This window comes from Gadus chalcogrammus, chromosome 11 (assembly GCF_026213295.1).
Source record: "Gadus chalcogrammus isolate NIFS_2021 chromosome 11, NIFS_Gcha_1.0, whole genome shotgun sequence".
Classification (NCBI taxonomy): domain Eukaryota; kingdom Metazoa; phylum Chordata; class Actinopteri; order Gadiformes; family Gadidae; genus Gadus; species Gadus chalcogrammus.
The window spans coordinates 18188341-18209769 of NC_079422.1; the positions used below are offsets into that span (position 1 = coordinate 18188341).

The window sequence follows — 21429 nt, forward strand, 5'->3', positions numbered from 1 at the left end:
AAAATAACGGTTCCAACGAATGGGGAGGGAGGGAATAAACACGGCGTCAAAAACGTCTTTCTACTCCATCCAGGCACGAATAAGTTGACGTATTGGAATAAGCCTATCAACCTAGAACTACAATGACACTTTTTTGGGTGTCACATGCAGGGTGAAGTTGGGTTAAATGAGGCGCGTGACTAGTGCGCCTCGGCTGCAGCCTTAGCAGGTGACAGTGGGAGCCGTGCGTCTCTATAGCGCCAACCAGGGCAGGGGGACGCTGGGACTTCATGTGTTGGGGTGTATCTATGGAAACGCACCGTAATCCCCACAGAAATGTGCATGTCCTTCACCATTGAAACACGCATACATATATCTAACAGGCCATTTTGGGCCAACAATCACACAATTGAGACGATAATGACATCCTTAGTGACTTTAACAAATGCATGCATTATGAATTAGGAAGATGGCAATGCAAAAGGGGAACGAATTGACTTCAATGGTTGCAGAAACGTGCGTGATGCACGAAAGCGACATGGCGGTTAATTAGGCGCCCCGGGACCAATTCGAGGTCGGGGTGTGCGGGTGTTCTCCACAATATAAGGTATGGGAACAAATAACATGTTTGTTTTGTGGACCTAAAATGTGTTGCGTAACAACAAGGCATCCTGCTGATAATTTGCTCATTACCAACTGAGCTATTTCCAGTATAGAAGACGGGCCTGCAGGCCAGTGGGATTCGTAACAGAAATTATGTGAAACCCGTTCTAACTGAAATACAATGAAACTTTTTTGCATTTTTATTTTTGCAATGCTGTCGTGAAGCTAGAATAACTAGAATATTTTTTTTTCTTGAAGCGAGAAGAACGCTTTCTATCATTTTACTGATGTTTCATGATGTCTTGAGAATTATGAGGTTGAATTGCAATTATAAGAGTAGGCTACATTGTGGGCTTTTTCTCTGATATGTGTGCGTGGTTGCTTTAAACATGCGGTTCATGCTAATGAACATTTTCATAATCATCATTCTAAATGTTCACATTAGTACTTTCCTCTGCCTTCACATGCGTCAGCAATTTGGATGAGGATGATGCTTACGGAAAGGCGAGGCGTTCGTCTGAACAGAAACGATTTTATTTATTTAACATGCATTGTAGTTCTTGCAAAACGCCACAAGATGGCAGTATTAAATAACAAACAGACACGCATATATTGTTCAGATGTTGGCATACACAGTATGAGATCAGTGATTGAGTACCTGTGAATTGCAATCAGTATTTTTTTACCATAGATACTACCTTGAATAATCTTGCATGGCTTTTATTTGCACACGTTTTACTTCAGGTTATTATACAGCAGAGGGTAATGCAAAGCAAATACAAACTCTGAGACCACTTGTGGAACTCATACACAGGCCCACCCAAACACGCACGCACACACACACACACACACACACACACACACACACACACACACACACACACACACACACACACACACACACACACACACACACACACACACACACACACACACACACACGTTTGGTTGTAATTTGCTATAGACTTTTTGGGTGTTTTCTTTGTACAATTGCAGGTCAATTTCCTTTTTATTTATTGACTTAAACTGAGGACCTTACTAGATGTAAGACGTATGGATAATATGTGCATGGAATTATAATTGTACAGAAACATGTTTTTAGCAATCGACCTGAAGTTCTTAAGTGTAGGCTATAAAATCATCTGCAAGAAATGCAGTATATATTTTTTGTCCAGCACAGATCTCTTTTTAAATGTGTCCAGAATAGCGTATTTATCATCAGAAATATTGCAGTTCATATAGGACCTTGTCTTAATTCAGTCATTGCGTTTTATTTAGATTTTTTGTATTCTATTATCTATTTTTCTCCATTTTATCTGGGAATATCTGATAAAGCATCTCAACCACAAGCCAATTTCCTTGCTGAAAACACGCTTGTAATTCTGTTCTTTCAGTCTCTGTGTCCGTGCCAAGACATGAAACAACAGGTAATTGCCGTTGTTTATCAGATGCCATAATGGCGCCTTTTAAACTCCTGTCCTTGCACGGCCTAAATTGCTTTGTAATTGCGCGAGCCTGACAACGCTTGGAAAAACCGCGCACAGCAATTGGCTGTCATAAACATCCCTGAGTGTCAACAGAGGGATTAAGACTCACACACAATTTAATTTAGCACAGCTCCCCTCTTGTGGGCCTATTGCATGGCTGCCAATTGACATCAATATCTCTTCACCTCAGCACTCTGCGAGTTTAATGGAAGAATATGCCAACTACCGGGCTACTAGCTAATGTCGTTGTTATTGTTCACCAAGGGACTTGACTAACAAAGATTAGGTTCATGTTTAATGTAGCCCTTTTCATGCTTGTTTGTCATTTCAAATTGTCAATCTGAATATGAAGTCCCTCTAATCATTGAACATTTGTTAACTTAGCGTATTGTTTTGAACATATTGGTTCATGCATCTCAAAAGACTAGATTGATAGACGTATTCTATCTTTGCTAAAACATTAATGCTTTAATTTAGATTAACTGCTGGTGTAAATGGTAAAGTAAATATTGAACTTTTGATTTCATTGTATAAGGAAATCAATATTGCAATATTGATCAGCAAAGGTATAGCCTCAACTCCACACAAACTACCTTAATAATGAATACAGTGGAAGTCTGTTTTTAACTGATCTTTAATATAGTGCACAATACAATACAGGTCTTTATGCATTACAATTACTTACACAGATATACCTTTTTTTGTTAATACCTCATAAGTCACATTACACACAGTTTATTTTAAATGTAATAAAAAGCAGCTTTCGGAACAGTCTTAAACGTTTTTGATTATAGGTTTCTGTAAACAGTAAACACAAAGCTTTGTGCTTTTTTTGGAAAAGTCTTAAAGTCATGTAAGCCCCAGCTACATGTATATGTAGACACATAGATCTAGCCACAGTGTGTAGCAATAAAAAATAAGTCAATATATAATGGAACCGTCTTTTAGAAATGGACTTGTGTGAATCAGGGAGATATTTTAACAACAAATGATAATAAATCCATTAATATATGTTTTCATCTCTATATGTATATATTTGTTCCATCTTCTATCACATCTTTTCCCATACGGGGACGCAATGCTTCTGAGCCCACTTTAGTCTTTGGCAGAATGAACCAGTGATGTAGTGATGAACACACACACACACACACACACACACACACACACACACACACACACACACACACACACACACACACACACACACACACACACACACACACACACACACACACACACACACACACACAAACACAAACACTAAGGTATTTTAACATCAAAGTGTAATTGTGGAAAAGGGTAAGAGTTGGAGAACTCTCCCCATTATCCATCTACTCATCTCCTGGGTATGCTACCAGTCACCATATCAAACTCCACAACACATATTTCACTATGATTATGAGGATTATAATATATAAGTCTGGTTACGGGCCGATCAATAGACATAATAGCAAGAGTGAAGGTAACAGGAAACTACTTCCGGTTGAAAGGCAATCTATCATGTTTGATTGGCAATAAAGCAATACTATGTTAGAGATTTGTGTTAAAAAACATCTCAGTCAGGCATTAGGAAACTGGATGGAGGGTCATCTTGTCAATAGTGTGTAATTCAAATAGTTTTTTTGTATCCCTAGATTTTTTACTTGTTGTTATCGTTGTTAAAACAATAAATGCAACTTATATTGATGAAATCGTTCTAGAAATTGCCATGATGCCAACACCTTCTGGTGTCCAGGCAAACAAAAGTGAATAAGAAAAGTATGAAAAACATTGTCTGGGCCACAATGAAATTTTCATGTACATGGAAAACATTTCAGGTTTAAATTTTGAGCAACTACCAGATATATTGTTACGTACGACATTTTGAACTGAAGAACATTTATAACCCTTGAGATTTAGTAAATAACATCATCACATCATCTGGTAACTACATTTCCCATTAATTATATCAAGTATAATGACATGATTGCTTTATGATTTTAGTTGGGATGAAATACTTTTAAGTTAATTTTTCATGTAAGCAAAGTGGCAGGGCGATCACCGCATTACAGCACAATGAAGGAAAGAAATTAAAGATTAATAATTGGCAGAGAAAATGTCGCATTCCATGTCCAGAACTCGATGGTTTTCTAGACATGGGATGTCAAGCTCAATACCGAATTACAATCGACTAAGTCCCTCCCACCACATTCAACTACCTGGTGAAAGGGGTCACCGCACAGCTTCAAGTTTCCATTGATGAAAGTAAAGACTACCACAAGTTTTGAACAGCGTTTTGTCGGCACTTCCAAACCTTCCAAGGAACGGCATCAACATTCCTGATGCCGTTCACTTCCCTACATTGATCCAGCCGCTCATCAACCCATGAATTTAATCTTTAATCCATCCATCTGTCTGTCTGTCCATCCACCCCTCCATCCACCTCTGCACCTGTTAATCCATTCATCCGTCCGTGCATTCATCCACCCAACCATCCATCAGTCCATCCATCAGTCATCTATCCACATCTGTTTCATCAGCCCCTCTCTTTTTCGCTATCTTCCTGCGTGCGATTCAGCTCCTCAGACGGCCAACCAATGTTGCAGCTGTGGAATAATAAATAACACAACAGGAAATATCATTGCCGGTTGGCAACATATCAACTTGACTAAGCGGTAAAACTACCCAAGAGACCGATTGCCTTTAAAAATGACACGCGCGTTATGTTTCATGGTAATCCAATTGCATTATTGAAGTATCATCACAGATCGTATGAATCTATGTCTAACTTGACGTTGTTTGTGTGGTACTGCGATGAACACGTACCGTGAACTGTCGCACTTCGCCGTTGTCCACCAGGTGGTGTTCTGTCTCAGGGGTGATGGCGTAAGCTATTCTCTACTCACACAAAGAAGCAAACAAAAAAGATAATGATCGATAATCCCGGAGCAATCAATAGTGATGTTAATGGAACCAAGTCAAATAGGATGCATTCATCTGTGTCTAGAATAAAGATGTTTTGCCATAAATAATACCTTTAAGCTATTTTGGGTGTATTCCGCTGTCTGCATTTTTTGGTGAAACAGTAAGTAACAATGAGTAGAATGTATTAACACCAATGGTCGACAAACTCACATCGCAGAACTTCCCAGGAAGTGAGCATAGCTTGTAGATGGCGTAGAGGGGAACCATGCTCATGGAAGAGATGGCAAGGCACCAGCCCACCATGTTAGCCCACGTGGGAAACGTGTACGAACCATAGCTTGGAGGGTTGAATGTGGCGAAGCTCACCACGACCATGAACTAAAGAGGACAGAAAAAAAGTATATAATAATTATAATAAATATATATTTTGATATAAGGTCAACATAAGGGAAGTATGTAGTTGAGGAAGCTCACCAGTAGAAAGCAGGGGCTGACAAATTTCCAGCACAGCCGCCAGTACAAGCCTGGTCTGTGACCTATCATCTCCTCGATGTCATCACTGAAGCGGTCCACGCCTGAAACAGTTCAAACAGACAACCCATGCTCAATGTCAACACCCCCCAAAACCTCAACACACGTAGAAACACCCCCCCCCTTCACCTCATTCACTTCAACAATCAATGTACCTGATATGGCAACAAAACAACTCCTTTAACAAAATTGTGTATGCATTCTAAGTGAGAATTAAAGTGTTACTGTGATCTAAAAGGTAGAGGTTTTCATAGAGGAACCTTTATTAAAGGTGTTGAAGTGACCCTCCCTGTCTCTTGCCTCCATGGGCACATCTTTCTACATTTAAACAAAGATGCGAACCGACGGCCAGATATTGAGTGGCACTTGATGGAGAGGGATTACGTGGATTGTAAAGCTGTGGTGGACTACCACACAGAACAGTGTCTTAATAAAGGCTATTTTCAGTCATCGCAGGGTCTTGGAAAAGGCCAAGCGGGAAACCCGGTGGCTAGATCTATGTGTCTTGCTAGGATCGGGACCTATTAGCCGGATAAGGGGGCAGTGGACTGAGCCTGAATACCGAGGGGTCCGGCTTACCCCTACATTGATCTCAGTGATACAAACTGAATAGGAAACAACAGGACCAACCTTAAAACCAAACCGTGAGATGACCTGTTATCAATGTCATGATTCGGATTTTTCATGGTTTCCCATCTCAATGAAATAACATTTAAAATTGTGTTATGTTTGTGTGTTTAGTGTCGCAATCGTCAAATTAGGTGGTGTTCTGTAACAATTAGAAGCAATATTCACATCTTTAAGAACAGACTTTCAATTCTACAGGCTTCACGTTAGCATTATTTGCCAATCAAAAAACATGGCAAATTTGACCACATAAATGCAGACTGTGGGTGTTGTGATTCATCCAATCGTTGAACAATCTCGGACACCCCTTATCCAACATAGCTCAGACACAACCCTGAACAGGCCAAAAGCCAATATCGGAAAAATAAGAAGAAATAATAGATAAAAATAGATCTCTGTAATTGTTGGAGTGTATACTGTGTGTGTGCAGCACCGCCCTGGATCCATATCACACCACATCTCATCAGCCCCTCCTAATGGGCCATCGGCTTGGCTGGCCATGAGTCAGACACCTCCCCTAACTCCTCACCGTAGAACCATGCGATGCCAATTGCCTCAATGAGCACTCCAAACAGGATGGATGTTCCCGCCGCAAAGTGGTCCAAGAGTGTGAACACATACATGCCTCCCTGGAGACACGACCAATACAAGATCACATTTGTTAGGAACCTGAAGGCACACGGGAGGATGGCAGGTGCCATTTTGTGCATCACAGTAAGAGTGTCGCCTCAAACCGTTTGTACAGAGTTAGTGCCAAGTCGTTCAGTTTAAAGGAGCAGTAGTACTTAAAGTACGGTGTAGTACTTAAAGTACTTAATTAAGTACAAATTGTTAAATTGTTCAGCAGCTATCTGTTAATCCAATTTTCTACAAAAACAAATACATCTAATCTATCTAAGTGACTTCATAGTAGGCTGCCAATATTTTTTCAACCCAGCATTTCAAAGAGTCGACTTACAGTATTTTCATCTCTCAAAGACAAATTCCTTAAGGGCCTACTACAAAAAGCTATAATTATGTGAATTGTAAAATGTTACATATGGTTCAACACTTGGATGTCCAACCTGCATACAAATATTGTATATGCTAAATATATTATCTCCACCCTTCGAGTCTCACTCTATACTCAATAACGCAACGTCATACACATTATCTCGCCATCTATCGACCTGCAACGCCGTTTCATTACTGGTGGTTTAGTTTAGTTTAGTTTAGTTTATTAGGATCCCCATTAGCCATTGCACTTTGCAACAGCTACTCTCCCTGGGGTCCACATTTAACAAGACAAACATACAATAAATCAACAATACATGAAAACAGGATAAAGAATAAAAGAGAACAGAAAAAAACAAAACGAAAACAAAAGCATATACAATTATTACATCATAGAGAGTGAAAAAAGAAAGACATACATAGGTAAAATTGTGAAGTAGCAAGTATGATTTTTCATAGCACCACTCCACTAACATCACATAATCTGCACACCTAAATTGACAAGTCTAAATAAACTATTGTGAATTATTCAAATGGATTTTGAGCTGTTTTTTAAAGTGTATTCTAACCTTAATATCTATGATTGTGTGAGGTAAAGCGTTCCATATTGACATCGCTCTGTACATAATTGTTTTTTTGATTGCATTAGATTAAGGCATGGGCACTGTAAAACGTTCCAGTACCACCTGCCTGGTAGGTTAGTTATGTCTATTACTGGTGTAATGAATTAATTTGTACAAACAATTAGGTTTGTTGCTAACACAAATGCTCCTAAAAAATAAAGTGAGACTAGCTAGCAGTCTTTGTTCTACCATGAGCCAAGATAGGCATTTATGCATACGTAAAATATTAGTCCTATTTCTACATTGAAGTGCCAGACGCGCCGCTCTATTTTGGACATGTAGTTTTCTCAAGTCCTTTTTTGCTGCACTCAACCACGCAGCAAGACAATAGTCACGATGGGACAGAACCAGTGCCTGGATAACCTGGACCACAGAGGTAGATGTTAATGGTAGGTGGTCATGAATAACAACAACTTAATCCGAGCAAATGCTTCTCAGGAAACAAAGAGGATATAAAGAATGGCGAGGGGGGTTAGGATGTACAGCTGAACGGCTGCTGTCAAATTGCCATTAAACAGCGATGGATCGATCCTCTGACAGGACCGCAGGGGAGGCGATACTCACATTGGTGACGCAGAACAGGGATATGAGGAAGGTGGAGACGACGATGAAGAGCGTGAAGAGCTCCCGGTGCTTGTGGAGGCACTTAAACTCATCGATCAGCCCAGTGATCACAGACTCCATACCTCCCATCTGAGGACAGAGTGCATGAGAAGCAAGGCTGCAGCAATCTACTACAATGTACATGTCAGGATTTGGACATTAATTGGATAAGGTTGTTATGATCGCAACAAAAACATCCGAGAAGTCATGCTGCTAGGCTACATTTTACGATAGCTCTGCAACTTAAAACTATAATTTCGAGAAAATGTAAATTACATTCTGACAAAGTCAGGACTTAAGATTGTGTGGTTGTGTTGTTGTGTGTGTGGCTGCATATGTGCATGTGCGTGTTTGTGTGTACACACTTACAGCACTATCTATGCCCAAGGTCAGTAGCATGATGAAGAAGATTACCGCCCAAACGGATGACCCAGGCAACGTTGCAATGGCCTCTGGGTAAATCACAAACACCAGCCCAGCGCCTAAAATGTAGGAAAATACAAATTTACTAAATATCTACTATTAGTTATCCCCTGTCGTGACAACATGCCACACGACAACATATGTCATACATAATAATGTCATGTTTCAGATACACCAAATATGTAAAGGTATATTTTGTAAAACATGCACCTACAGAAGATCATCCCTACCATCTCGAGCAACCTTGTCCAGAGGCACGTTGTGCTTGTGGGACATGTAGCCCAGGAAGGAGAACACCACGAAGCCGGAGAAGAAGCTGGTCAGGGAGTTGATTGAGCTGGTGATGATGGCATCTCTGGGGGATGACAATCAGGCACAATCATCGAATTCAATAAACGTATTTTCTTTTTTAAATTCTGATTTAATTTGCAATTGCTGGATAATTGATCATGCTGTCTGTTGGGCAGATCTAGTGCGGCATTTAGCTGCTATTTAAATGCTTTCTTGATGCCGGTGTGTTAATCAAGTGCCTCTGCATGTGCATGTAATGGTGAGAGATCAATGGATAAGCCTGCTCTCCCCCTGCTTCTCTTCTTTCACCTCTGCCTCCTCCTTCACCAACTGCTCCTCCTCCTCCTCCTGCTTTTCCTTCAGTTCCTCTTCCTCCCACTCCCCCTCCTCCTTCTCCTTCACCTCCTTCTCTTCCTTTTTTCCTTCACCCTTTCCTCCTCCTTTTCCGTCACCTCCTCCTCCTCATCCCAGTCCCCGGTTCTCCTATTCCTCTCACCTGTAGCAGTTGTTGCTGAACTTGTTGTAGCTGGAGAAGGCGATGAGCACGCCGAACCCGACGCCCAGAGAGAAGCAGATCTGCGTCGCCGCCTCGATCCAGACCTGGTGTGTTGGAGATGGATGTGGTCGGGGTGATGGTGGTGGGGGAGGTGAGGGCGGTGCATGTAGTGGGGGTGGTTGTTGGTTGTGGGATGGTAGTGTTGATGAGGGTGAAGACGGTGTTTGTAGGTGATGGTTGTGGTTAGTGGCGGAGGTGGTGGTGTTGGACGTGGTGGTTGGTGGTGTTGGACGTGGTGGGTGCGGCAGTTGTTGTAATGGTGGTGGGTAGTGTTGGTCAGGGGTGGAGGTGGTGGGTGGGGCAGTGGTGGTGGTGTTGGTTGTGGACAAGAGGGACAAGCACGGTTGTGTGAAGCGGCGGTACAAAGGGCCCGGCGCAGGGTCCGTTATTAGGGATAATTGCGGGAAACTCATTCAACAGAAGTAGATGAAAGACCCATGTGAATACGGGGGGGTAATTTTGCAAATTGCTGCCGAATACATGTGTCTAATCTAATTTTCAAATTGCTACCGTGTACCGCTTTCCCCTTATTCTTCTTTCGTTCACTCTCTCACTTTGTCTCTCTCTCTCTCTCTCGTTCTCTTTCGTTAATCCTGTGTGCTTACTCACTAAGCTGTCGTTTAGTTCCACTCCTCTTCAGACAGTGAGTTGACACTAGTCAATCTAAACCTTGGACGACTTAATGCCCGGTGCTCTGCATCCCTGTCCACCCCATCTCCTCTCCTCTCTTCCACTTCGTTATATATGGCTGCTTGTTAGGAAGAGGCTGCTACACATGGGATAAATTGCAAATAACATGACATGATGGTCTTTTGGATGGTCATCAACATCCAAAAGACCATCAAGTTTATCTAACAGAACGAAAAAGTATTGCGGTGATGTGATACTAGGTATCCTAGAGATGATTCTCTGAACTCCCACACAAACATGACCCCCCCACCCCCACACCCATCCCAACCGCCATGCCCTCCCCCACGAGGCTTGCCTGGGCATCGCAGAGTCGCAGGAAGTCCACGGAGAGGTAGGCCCTAATGCCGTCCATGGCCCCGGGCAGCGTGACCCCACGAATCAGAAGGACGGTGAGCACCACGTAGGGCATGGTGGCCGTGATCCACACCACCTGCACACACACACACACACACACACACACACACACACACACACACACACACACACACACACACACACACACACACACACACACACACACACACACACAGACAGAGGCACACACACACACACACACACACACACACACACACACACACACACACACACACACACACACACACACACACACACACACACACACACACACACACACACACACACTCACACACACACACACACACACACACACACACACACACACACACACACACACACAGACAGACAGACAGAGGCACACACACACACAGACACACACACACACACACACACAAACACAGACAGTGGCACGCACATGCACACAGACACACACACACACACGTGCATACTCAAACACACGCACGTGAACACAAATAGAGGTACTCACATACCACACACACAAACATACATACAAACACACACACACACATACAAGCACACACACACACACACACACACACACAAACACACACACACACACACATGCACACACACAAATAGACACACTCACACACCACACTCACACACATACAAGCACAAACACACATACACACGCACGCACACACATACACACACACAGATAGATACACTCACACACCACACACACAAACAAACACACCATGATAAAAGACCCTGCATATTCAAAGGCTCTCAGGTTCGATCAGCCATTCTAAGAGCCCGACGTCTGTACCTTGCCAGAGGTCTTGACCCCCTTCCAGAGGCTGAAGTAGAGCAGCACGATCACCACCGCCAGGCAGGAGGTCAGCTGCCAGCGAGGCTTTCCCAGGTCGTCGATTCCTCCGCTGTCCTGGATGTGGAGAACTCCACGTCTGAGAAATTCAAAGAAAAACACACCGACAAAGTTATAGGGGCTCAGGTGACTTGAATTCAACCAGAAACCCCTTGGACAAATATGTCAAACTACGCTCGATCGCTGATCTCTATCGACCATGACGAAAGTTGGTGACATGCATATCCAGGTTGTTGCTTTGGTGGGGCCCCTGGAAAGAATACACCAAACATGCAGAAAACAATCCCTCAATGATTGTATAATGATAGTAGTATTATTGTGACACGCAGAAAAAGGTGTGTTGCAAGAAAATGTGAGAAGAGTATGGGATGTATGTATGGCAGTAAAATTAGTAAGAACTAGTCTACTTCTATTTCTATCACAAGAATAGTTATCGAATAAACAATGAGGAGAGCAGCAACACATTGGCCAACATACTGATTGTTTCATAAAAGTTTATACTTCTGCAAAATCACGTTTCTTTCACTTTCTATCTATTTTCAGTTTCAAAAGGAAAGCAATGATAGAGCGGCAGAAGAACTCTCGGGCCCGCCCCGCTCAGCTGCTCAAATTGCCCCCAGGTGGATGTGTGGAAATAGAGCCCTGCTGATTTGCATGGCAGGACAGAATGGCTTGGATGTCACAACAGAACCACCCCTCGCGTCTCCAGTGAAAGGAGGACACCTGGTCGGACCCACCGGGGGGGGACGGCCGCGGACGCAGCGGGGGGCGGGACTTTAGAATAGCACCGAAAAAAGAAAAAAGTCTGCTGGAAATGCGTTTCATGAGGCCACTTGTAAGCAATGTGATGTGCAACGTGCTTAGGTCTGTTTGACAATAATTACGTTGCGCAATACCTTCAGACTGTACTTTGTTTTGTTTTAAGAGTATTTCAAGAATTGTTTTGTTTATTATTAAACCGACTATGACCAGCACAATCTTTGTCATGCGACCATATGATACCGTATTGTATACAATTTGCGTAGTACCCTCGCAAACATAATAGCACCTTTTTTCTGACTTTCCAACCAATTTAAAACCATCAGAATTGCTCCTGACTTTAAAGGTCCCATAACATGCCACCAGGTGTGAGTGTTATTAGCCCTACAAGCTATTTTAAAAATCTGCCCCTTATGACATCAAAAGTGGGCGTGTCATGGGACATACCTGGTGGCATGTCATCGGACCTTTAAAGCTCTACGATATTAGATGGCAGACCGGGCACATGAAGCCTTGTGTGACCGCGGACTCACTCAAAGTACTCCTGCGCGGGCGTGGCCTTATGCGAGTCGTTGATGGAGCTGTTGTGCGCCCAGTCGGAGCAGTTGGGGCTGTTCCAGGTGTTGTTGCAGTGGACCCAGGGCAGCTCGCTGGTGAAGGACGAGAAGAGGTAGAACAGGGCCCAGGAGATGATCACGTTGTAGTAGAAGCCCACGTACAGCGAGATCAGGATCACCGTGTAGCCCACGCCTGCAGAGAGCCACAAAGAACATGTTGGTTTGTTGAAGGTCCTAGCCATTGGTTATACTTCATGCTTTGTTTGCTCAAATCCTTTTCAGGGCAACTTCTTAAGCATTGGTGCACGATATAAAGTCCCTAAGATGATTAATACGATTTAATTAATTTTCTTTCATGGAAAAATGTGAGGGAGTCAAAATGATACGTTGGGTGGGTGTGCCAATTTGGCAGTGTAGCTGAAAAGAAATCAAGCCAGGTTTTTTATATATTATAAACATAATTTCTTAACCTTTGTGTCGTGTTCGTTTCTCTCCCCTTACTTTGGTGCTCCCAGTCAAATTTGACCAGCCTGTTTTAACTGCCCTTACAATAACAAAAAAAACAATGATCATTACCAAATTTTATTGAACTCCCTTTTAACCTGTAAACAATGTCTCAGAGTACTGGTTTACATGAATAACAGCAGTGAATAGACACAGAAATTGAAAGTTGTATTCCAAAATTAACATTTATTGTAAAAAAAAGACAGTAAAATCAAAACAGAGACCAAATTCACAGAACATCAACATGAACACATCGTGTGCGTGTGTGTGTGTGTGTGTGTGTGTGTGTGTGTGTGTGTGTGTGTGTGTGTGTGTGTGTGTGTGTGTGTGTGTGTGTGTGTGTGTGTTCAAACACAGGAGTGCCATTTTGCAATCAGGTCGCAGTGTGCCTTGCAAACGTATGCATCACATTTGAAACATGTAAGACTTGTCTCATTGTCTCTAGGGGCACAGAGCTTGCATCTCTTCAGTTTCTGCCCCTGTTTTGGGGGGTGAGCGGCCAGGGCAGTGGCTGGGGCTTGCAGACTCCTCACCAGACTGCCATAGGCTGGTGTGCGGGGAAGGTGCTGGCACCGTTGAATTAGAGGAGTCACTTAAGCTTTCCCAAGCTATGCCAGGAAGAGTCTCCTCTTGAAACATTTCCCCTGATTCCAGGCTGGGTCAATCGCTGTCCACACCACATATGCATTACATGCAGACACATCAAGGATGTTGTGGAACACTGCCATTGGGCAACGAGCTGTCATTCACTTGCAGGTGTATGTACCAGTAAGCTGCAATGAAAGAAACAAGTTAACAAGCTAACCCTAACCCAATGACTAGATTTAAAACAATATTGAATCTCTCTTACACAAAGTAAGTAAATCTAATGCATGACAGATGAAAATATACATTACCTTATCAAGGCAGTCAACGCCTCCTTTGTTTCTGTTGTAGTACAGTATGTTCTGGGGTTTCCTGTGCTCTGTTTTGCTGACAGCAGCGTAATTGTGTCGAGTGCTCATCAGGATGCCATTCTTATTTTTCTTGGGCAAATATGACCCAAGACTGTGTGTAAGTGAAAGCAAATTTGGATGAGAGTATATTTCTCCCTCTGGTCGAAACCAGGGCAGGGGGAAGTTGAGGCTTGTTCTTCCTCACTGTCCCCACCATGAGGAGCTTTCTTTTCAGCAGCTCCTGACCAAGCCCATGTGATGTGAAAAATGTATCACATGTGATGTTATGCCCCTCGAGACCGGCTGTCATGTCCAACACAAAACTGGCCTTCCAGGCCTTCCAGTAACAGGTTTCCCTGTGTAAACCTGCATATTCCAGGCGTAGCTGCTCCTGGCATCACATGCTGCCCAGATCTTGATCCCTTACTTGCCTGGTTTGCTTGGGATGTACTGTTTGAATGGACAGCGACCTCTGAAAGGGACCAGGCGCTCATTCACTGTCACCTTAGGGCCTGGATTGTACATTAGTGGTAGGCGCTCCAACCACCTGTCCCAAACGTTTCTGATGTCAGCCAGTTTGTGGCATCGCCAGCGGAAAGGTTGTGTAGCTCTGTCATCAAATCTGATAACTCTTGAGAGGATATGAAACTGCTGCATAGTTGACCGGAATATAGGCCTCCCTGACTCTGCCTCCCACAGACTTTTTGTAGCCTCATTGTTGGACCGATGTACTCCTGCTAGAATCAACAGACCCATGTAGGCTTGGGGGTCTACCTGGTCCAATGTCTTCCATGTGTCCGCAAACACACGCCCCCCTTCCAGGTTTGTCATCGCCAGTATAATTTCCACAATGGACTCTGGTAAAGAGTTGGAAGCTGGACTTGATGTCACCAAGATGTTGCATACCGTGTTGGCCCTGGCGTCATCCTAATGATACTTTCCCCTCTTGCTCTGCCTCCTCTGTCCTGGGGGGATGAATACCAGAGCAAGTTGCCATCCTTGGACTGGAATTCCACCTCAGGTGTGTCTTCCCCAGGGGCCTCTTCGCCAGGTGCCCCCTCCCCAGGTGCCTCTTCCCCAGGGGCCTCTTCCTCAGGGGCCTCTTCCTCAGGGGCCTCTTCCTCAGGGGCCTCTTCCTCGCCATCTGTTGACTGTTCGGTCTCATGATGGTCTGGATCAAAATCAGGATCGTTGTCTTATATTTCTGAGACTTCCTCCTCTATTTCTGGTTCAACTTCAATCTCCTCTTCATCAATTTCAAAAAAAAGGTCAAGAGCCTCAGAAAATCATCTGATCGGGCGCTGACTCATTGTCTTCATAGTAAAATAAGAGCAATGCACAAGCAAGCTATTTATAGGGGATCTGTGAGAAGATATCATACATTTTGTATTGAAGGTGTGGTCCACGTGGGGGGATAGGTGCATAAGCACGGGAAAGAGAGGACACCTAATGGTTCAGTCTGAAAGGGGATTTTTGACCGGGAACACCACAGGTGTTACAAAGTTGACCGAACAACTTAAAATTCAATGAAAGTAGTGATCAGCAATTGTATATGGTCAAATGCCTAGTGTGGAGGATATCATAAGCCCTCGAGACAAATAAATGTCAAACACAATATTTATGATTGATTGAAATGGAAATTGGTCAGATTTGACCCGAGCACGACAGGAAGGTAAAGTATGCTAATTTAAATGATTAAGATAGTACTTTTTAATTTAAGATTGCTATCCCCAATGCCAACGTTAACCATGATACGCATGCTAATTTCGCATTTATCGAGCATTAACATCACTAATTGGGATCATAAAAACCTGTATTTTGCTTTCACTGCCAAATTGTGACTGGATTGCTTAGTTTGATGGACTAGCATATCGACATAGACATAGACGGTAGACCTCTATGGTCCAAAAAGCAAGCCTTGTGTTTTAGGGCTTGGTTTTTGGACCGCAACACATATTCGCATCGGGGTAGACGGCTGTGTACACAATTGTGTGGGTGTGTGTTGTGTAACGCGCTGGACAGAGTAATGCATACAGGGCACATCAAGACAGTCTTCACCGTGAAACCACGAAATGTCATCACTTGTCCCAGCACTGTCCCTGTTTCTCTCCGAGGACATCATACATCACTCTGCGGCTATCAGTTAGATCAATCAGCGGTTGTTAACAACGGGAGAGAACTCACACACGTTATCTCTACAACCCTAATATTATCTCCCTGTAACCTATAAAAAACAGCTTTCACTACTACAAAACACCTCCATCTCCTTTTATAATCCTTGAAGGGCCTTGAAAGTGAGGATCGGTCCACTCTGTGACTTATCTATATCAAACACAATTGCTGATTGCGCTAATCGAGTGGAAAAGCCGGGGTGCTCTCGGCGTTCCACCCACTAATCGCTGAGCTCCTCCGACAACATATTGTCAAAGGCTTTCAACAACACAACGGTAGCCGGTCCAAACGGCGACAAGAGTGCGGAAGCCGTTTTTCCCTTTCTTTTTAAAGGTTGTCTCTCTCTAATTTTTCTAGCGTTCGGATAAATCTGCCCTTTTCGTTTCACTGCAAAGGTCAAATTCCTAGTGAAGCCCCGATGGGTAAGCCTTTTGGCTGGAGAGCTTGACCAGAAGGGCAGGTGTGTATGGTATGTGTATGCGTGTGTTATATAAATGTGTGTGTTGAGGATGGGGGGGGGGGGGGGGCATCCTTCTCCCCACTGTCCTATGCAGTCAGACACCACATGTGTCCTTCATCATCGCCATCGATCCTGAGGGGAAATGGCATTGTTGATCAGCATAATTACTGTTGATACTGGTGCACACGTGTGTGTGTGTGTGTGTGTGTGTGCGTGTGTGTGTGTATGTGTGTGTGTGTTTGTTAGTATGTGCATTTGTGTGCGTGCGTGTCTGTGTGTGTGTGTTTGTGCTCGTGCACGGGAGTAATTACTGTTATCCCCCTGCAGAGCGGCAAAGCGACAGAAGGAAGTGTGTGATTAGAATGTCAACGTACTCAGTGGGTTTCTGACAGACAACACATGTTCACATGCACGCACACACACTCCTGGACACACAAAACACATCCATCTATACACGTTTCCCACTTTAAAGACAAGAAACCAACTCATTTGAACAGAAGAGAAAGGCACAGAGACAAGGACATTCCCAGGTACCACTACCTGGAGAAGAACACGCACAATTTAAGAAGACAGACAGCTGCTAGCGTCCACCAGGACATGGTGAGGACAGACAGGTGCTAGTGTCCAACAGGACAGACAGGTGCTAGCGTCCACCAGGACATGGTGAAGAAAGACAGGTGCTAGTGTCCAACAGGACAGACAGGTGCTAGCGTCCACCAGGACATGGTGAAGACAGACAGGTGCTAGTGTCCAACAGGACAGACAGGTGCTAGCGTCCAACAGGACGGACAGGTGCTAGTGTCCATCACGACATGGCTGGTAACTCAGACAGATTCTGACGATGAAAGATTCTGTGCAATGGATGAAATGCATTTGTTGTCCTTATGGTTTTTTGTTATGGTACAGCTTTTTACTCCACATGCAATCTGTATGCATTCATTTTGACTTTGACTTTGTGTAAAAAGAATGCCACAATATAAAAATAAACTGAATTTAAAATCATATTCAAAATTTCTGGTGACAAGAGTGAAAACAACAAACTAAAGCCGCTACATGCATTCACTCAAACCAGCAGTTTGCCGAACGTTGGGGGGTCTGTGTGTCTCTGTGTCCTAATACTCAGAGCATTGATGAAGTGCAATGTCCTTCGCTTGACAGAAGAAGGAGTACAGATGAGGAGTCCTAAAAGCCCAATTTATCACTCACCTTCCATCTGATTGCACAAACGGCCAGACATTCACGTGTGTGTGTGTGTGTCTGTGGTGAGGTGGTTAACGCCTGTCATTGTCAGGCGACAAAAAGATCAACAGTAACATGGACAGACGGTTGGATGGTTGACGAGGCAGGTAGACACTAAAGTGTGTCTGATTTGTTAGTGTGTGTGTGTGTGTGTGTGTGTGTGTGTGTATGCGCATGTGTATCCATGCGTGAGAAGGGTGTGTGTGTGTGTGTGTGTGTGTGTGTGTGTGTGTGTGTGTGCGTTTGTTGAAACGGCATCGACGGTTTGTCTTTAAGCGATTGGCCGCCACTCACCTTTGAATATGGGGCAGATCTTCCAGACCCCAGCGGCCCCCTCTCTGTTGTACTGCCCCAGGGCCAGCTCCATGTAGAAGAGAGGCATCCCCGCTATCACCATGAAGAACATGTAGGGCACCAGGAATGCACCTGCACACCGCACACACAAGCACAGGGGAAGGGCCGGTCTTGAACGGGACGATTGCTCGGCCTCTGGCATTGTTGATTAAAGATTTCTCGAGAACCGCTCATCCGAACAACTTCAGACTCGACACTGTGTTTCCTTGGGTCCTCAGCCATACCTGTGCCAAGTCCTTCGGAGCAATCAAAAGTACAGACATACCTGCAGGGGAGACACCTCAAATTATATTAAGGTATTGTCTATTATTTCTTTCGTGAAGGGCTTTCTTTCTTAAAGTGCTTCGTTATTTTGCTGTGTAATAGTGACCTGCATCATATGCGTTCTGGGAAGAAATCTTTAACTCATTCAATTTATCGATCTAATCAATCAATCTATGTATAAGAATATTGAAAAGATAACACAAATCCCGTTGGTAAAGACATTTACCTCCACCAACAAAAAGCAATGCATTTCAATGACATTATTTTATTATTAATGCTACTTTGTTATTATTTCCCCCGAGTTACACACACAGTTACACACCCCACTTGTCAATTCGGCTTATTTACTTTGACGCAACAAACAATGACCATAGTGTGTGTCGGCGAAACATCACACGTCCTGTGTAGACGCCTTGTGAGTAAATCAGCGGTGACAGCCATTAGCCGCGGAGAGCGACACTGCGTTGCGCCGCCCATCGACAAAGAGGGTAGAGGCTCTGCTACCAGCAGGGCTTCTGTCCGTCTTTTGCTACAGGCAATTATGACCACTTTTAAACCTAATAGGGGCTCTATGTTAAACAGCTGTAATTATCCTCCTGCGATTGTTGGACCTAATCTATGCTGTAGCCGCAGCTGCGGTGGGATTTTCCCTATTTTGATCTCTCTGAAGGGGCCCTGGACCTCAAACGCAGCGTTTTACAGTGAAGACATCACTTGCGGATGCAAGGCGGGGGACATTTGACACACACATACACACACACACATACACTCGCACACACACACAAACATGTTGTCCCAAACACACACACGCACGCATGCACACACGCACACGCACACACACACACACGCACACACACACACACACACACACACACACACACACACACACACAGACAAATGCATGCAGACTCACACATTGCTTATTTATACAAATATATTATCTCCTTCTTCTAGTTGAGCCTTTTCATAAAATGTTCAATCTAAAACAACTCTTCATATAGGACGCAACCCTTTTGTTTTTTTATTTATATTCCCCCGAAAGCAAATAAACGTTGGATCTGAATCGTCATGACGACCTGCCGCCATCCTCGCATGCATCCTCCTTGGAAGACGTATGTGTCTCTCATGTGGGAGATAGAGAGTTATGTGTCTTATGACAGATGTTTCTCTTATGAGGGAGATTGAGAGAAGGACATTGAAGCAACTGTGAAAAAAACATTGAGTACTTTTCTCTTGATTTCTCCCTCCTTCCCTCCCTGTGTTAGGCCCAATCCCATTTCTACCCCTTACCCCTTCCCCTTACCCCTCCCCCTTGCTTTGAAGGGGTAAGGGGAAGGGGGAGGGGTAAGGTGAAGGGATAAGGGGTAGAAATGGGATTGGGACTTATTGTCTATCGGTCTTCCTTACCCCCTCCGTTCTTGTAGCACAGGTAGGGGAACCTCCAGACGTTGGCCAGATCCACGGCGAAGCCGATGACGGACAGCAGGAAGTCGATCTTCTTGCCCCAGGTCTCCCTCTCCACGGGCCCCCCGCTGGGGTCCGTCTGGGGCGGGGCCGCCACCGGCCCCGCCCCGGCCGCCACCACCAGGGTGCTGGCGGTGAACTGGACGCCGTTCTGCTCCTTCACCAGGATCAGCTCCACCTGCACAGGGCCATGGAGGGCAAGGCTTGCAATCATATCAGTCAAAAGTTGTTTTTTTTGTGAAGAACATTAGAAAATAAAGTAGGATTGTTGGAGACTTCTTTATTATAGATGAACCCTATTTATAAAAAAGAAAAATACAATTTCAGACCACAGTTAACCCACACATTAATGGATCATCATCGTATGCTTCTAATCTAAGTAAACGCCCCGCGTCGTTGGATGAATTAATTAAATGACGGATGATCATTTGACACCCCTTAATAAGTGTTGAAATCATGGTCTGACTTAGAAGAAGAAATCGATCTGCTCAAACAATTGAACAATGGTCAACATCCTGGTTAAAACGCCCATGTTTACTATACTATTATGCTTCAAAGTATTGGTTGAATTAATCATTCTACCGTATATATACATATATATATATATATATATATATATATAACCACGCCTTTTGTGCTGGCATAGTAACATTACTGGACAGTTTTGTCTTTACTTTATAAGGTTAAGTTACAAATGAAAACCACACTTTCGGAAGAAACAGGCACACACACAAACATACACACACACACACACACACACACACGTCTGTCTCTGACCTCTTTGGGGCCCATGGTGTTGGAGGCAGATTTCTCTGGGGCCACTCCTGAAGACATCAGGCCGATAGGAGCTTTATCTCTGAGCACGGAGAGAGAGAGAAAGAGAGAGAGAGAAAGAGAGAGAGAGAGAGAGAGAGAGAGAGAGAGAGAGAGAGAGAGAGAGAGAGAGGGGGGGGGGGGGGGGGGAGAAGGGGAGTTGAAACAGGGACAAAGATGGGGATATTACAGAGATAGCAGAGAGACAGAAAAAAGAAACGAAAGATAGAATAAATGAAAGAAAAAGAAAAATATAAAGAAAAGAGAGACTGCGACAAAGAGATAATTGGGGCGTCATTACAAAACCAAATCAGGGATGGCGTATCAAGCTCAAAACGCACTTGTTGATCGCCATTTTGATCGCTGTCTGCTTGTCGTTTCCACTCTACTA

At 43.8% G+C, this 21429-nt stretch overlaps 1 protein-coding gene across 1 annotated transcript; it reads right to left on the minus strand.

Annotated features, from left to right (window-relative positions):
- Positions 1-4591: 4591 nt before the first annotated feature.
- On the minus strand, positions 4592-21083 carry slc6a3 (solute carrier family 6 member 3). The gene is made up of 15 exons (XM_056601484.1): positions 21003-21083; positions 20169-20403; positions 18438-18569; positions 12810-13026; positions 11458-11596; positions 10606-10740; positions 9561-9664; positions 9004-9128; positions 8720-8832; positions 8312-8440; positions 6661-6760; positions 5448-5548; positions 5184-5351; positions 4875-4946; positions 4592-4654 (listed from the first exon to the last, which is right to left on the minus strand). The coding sequence occupies exons 1-15, from the start codon at positions 21057-21059 to the stop codon at positions 4631-4633; spliced, it is 1851 nt and encodes a 616-aa protein (XP_056457459.1). The 5' UTR covers positions 21060-21083; the 3' UTR covers positions 4592-4630.
- Positions 21084-21429: the final 346 nt, after the last annotated feature.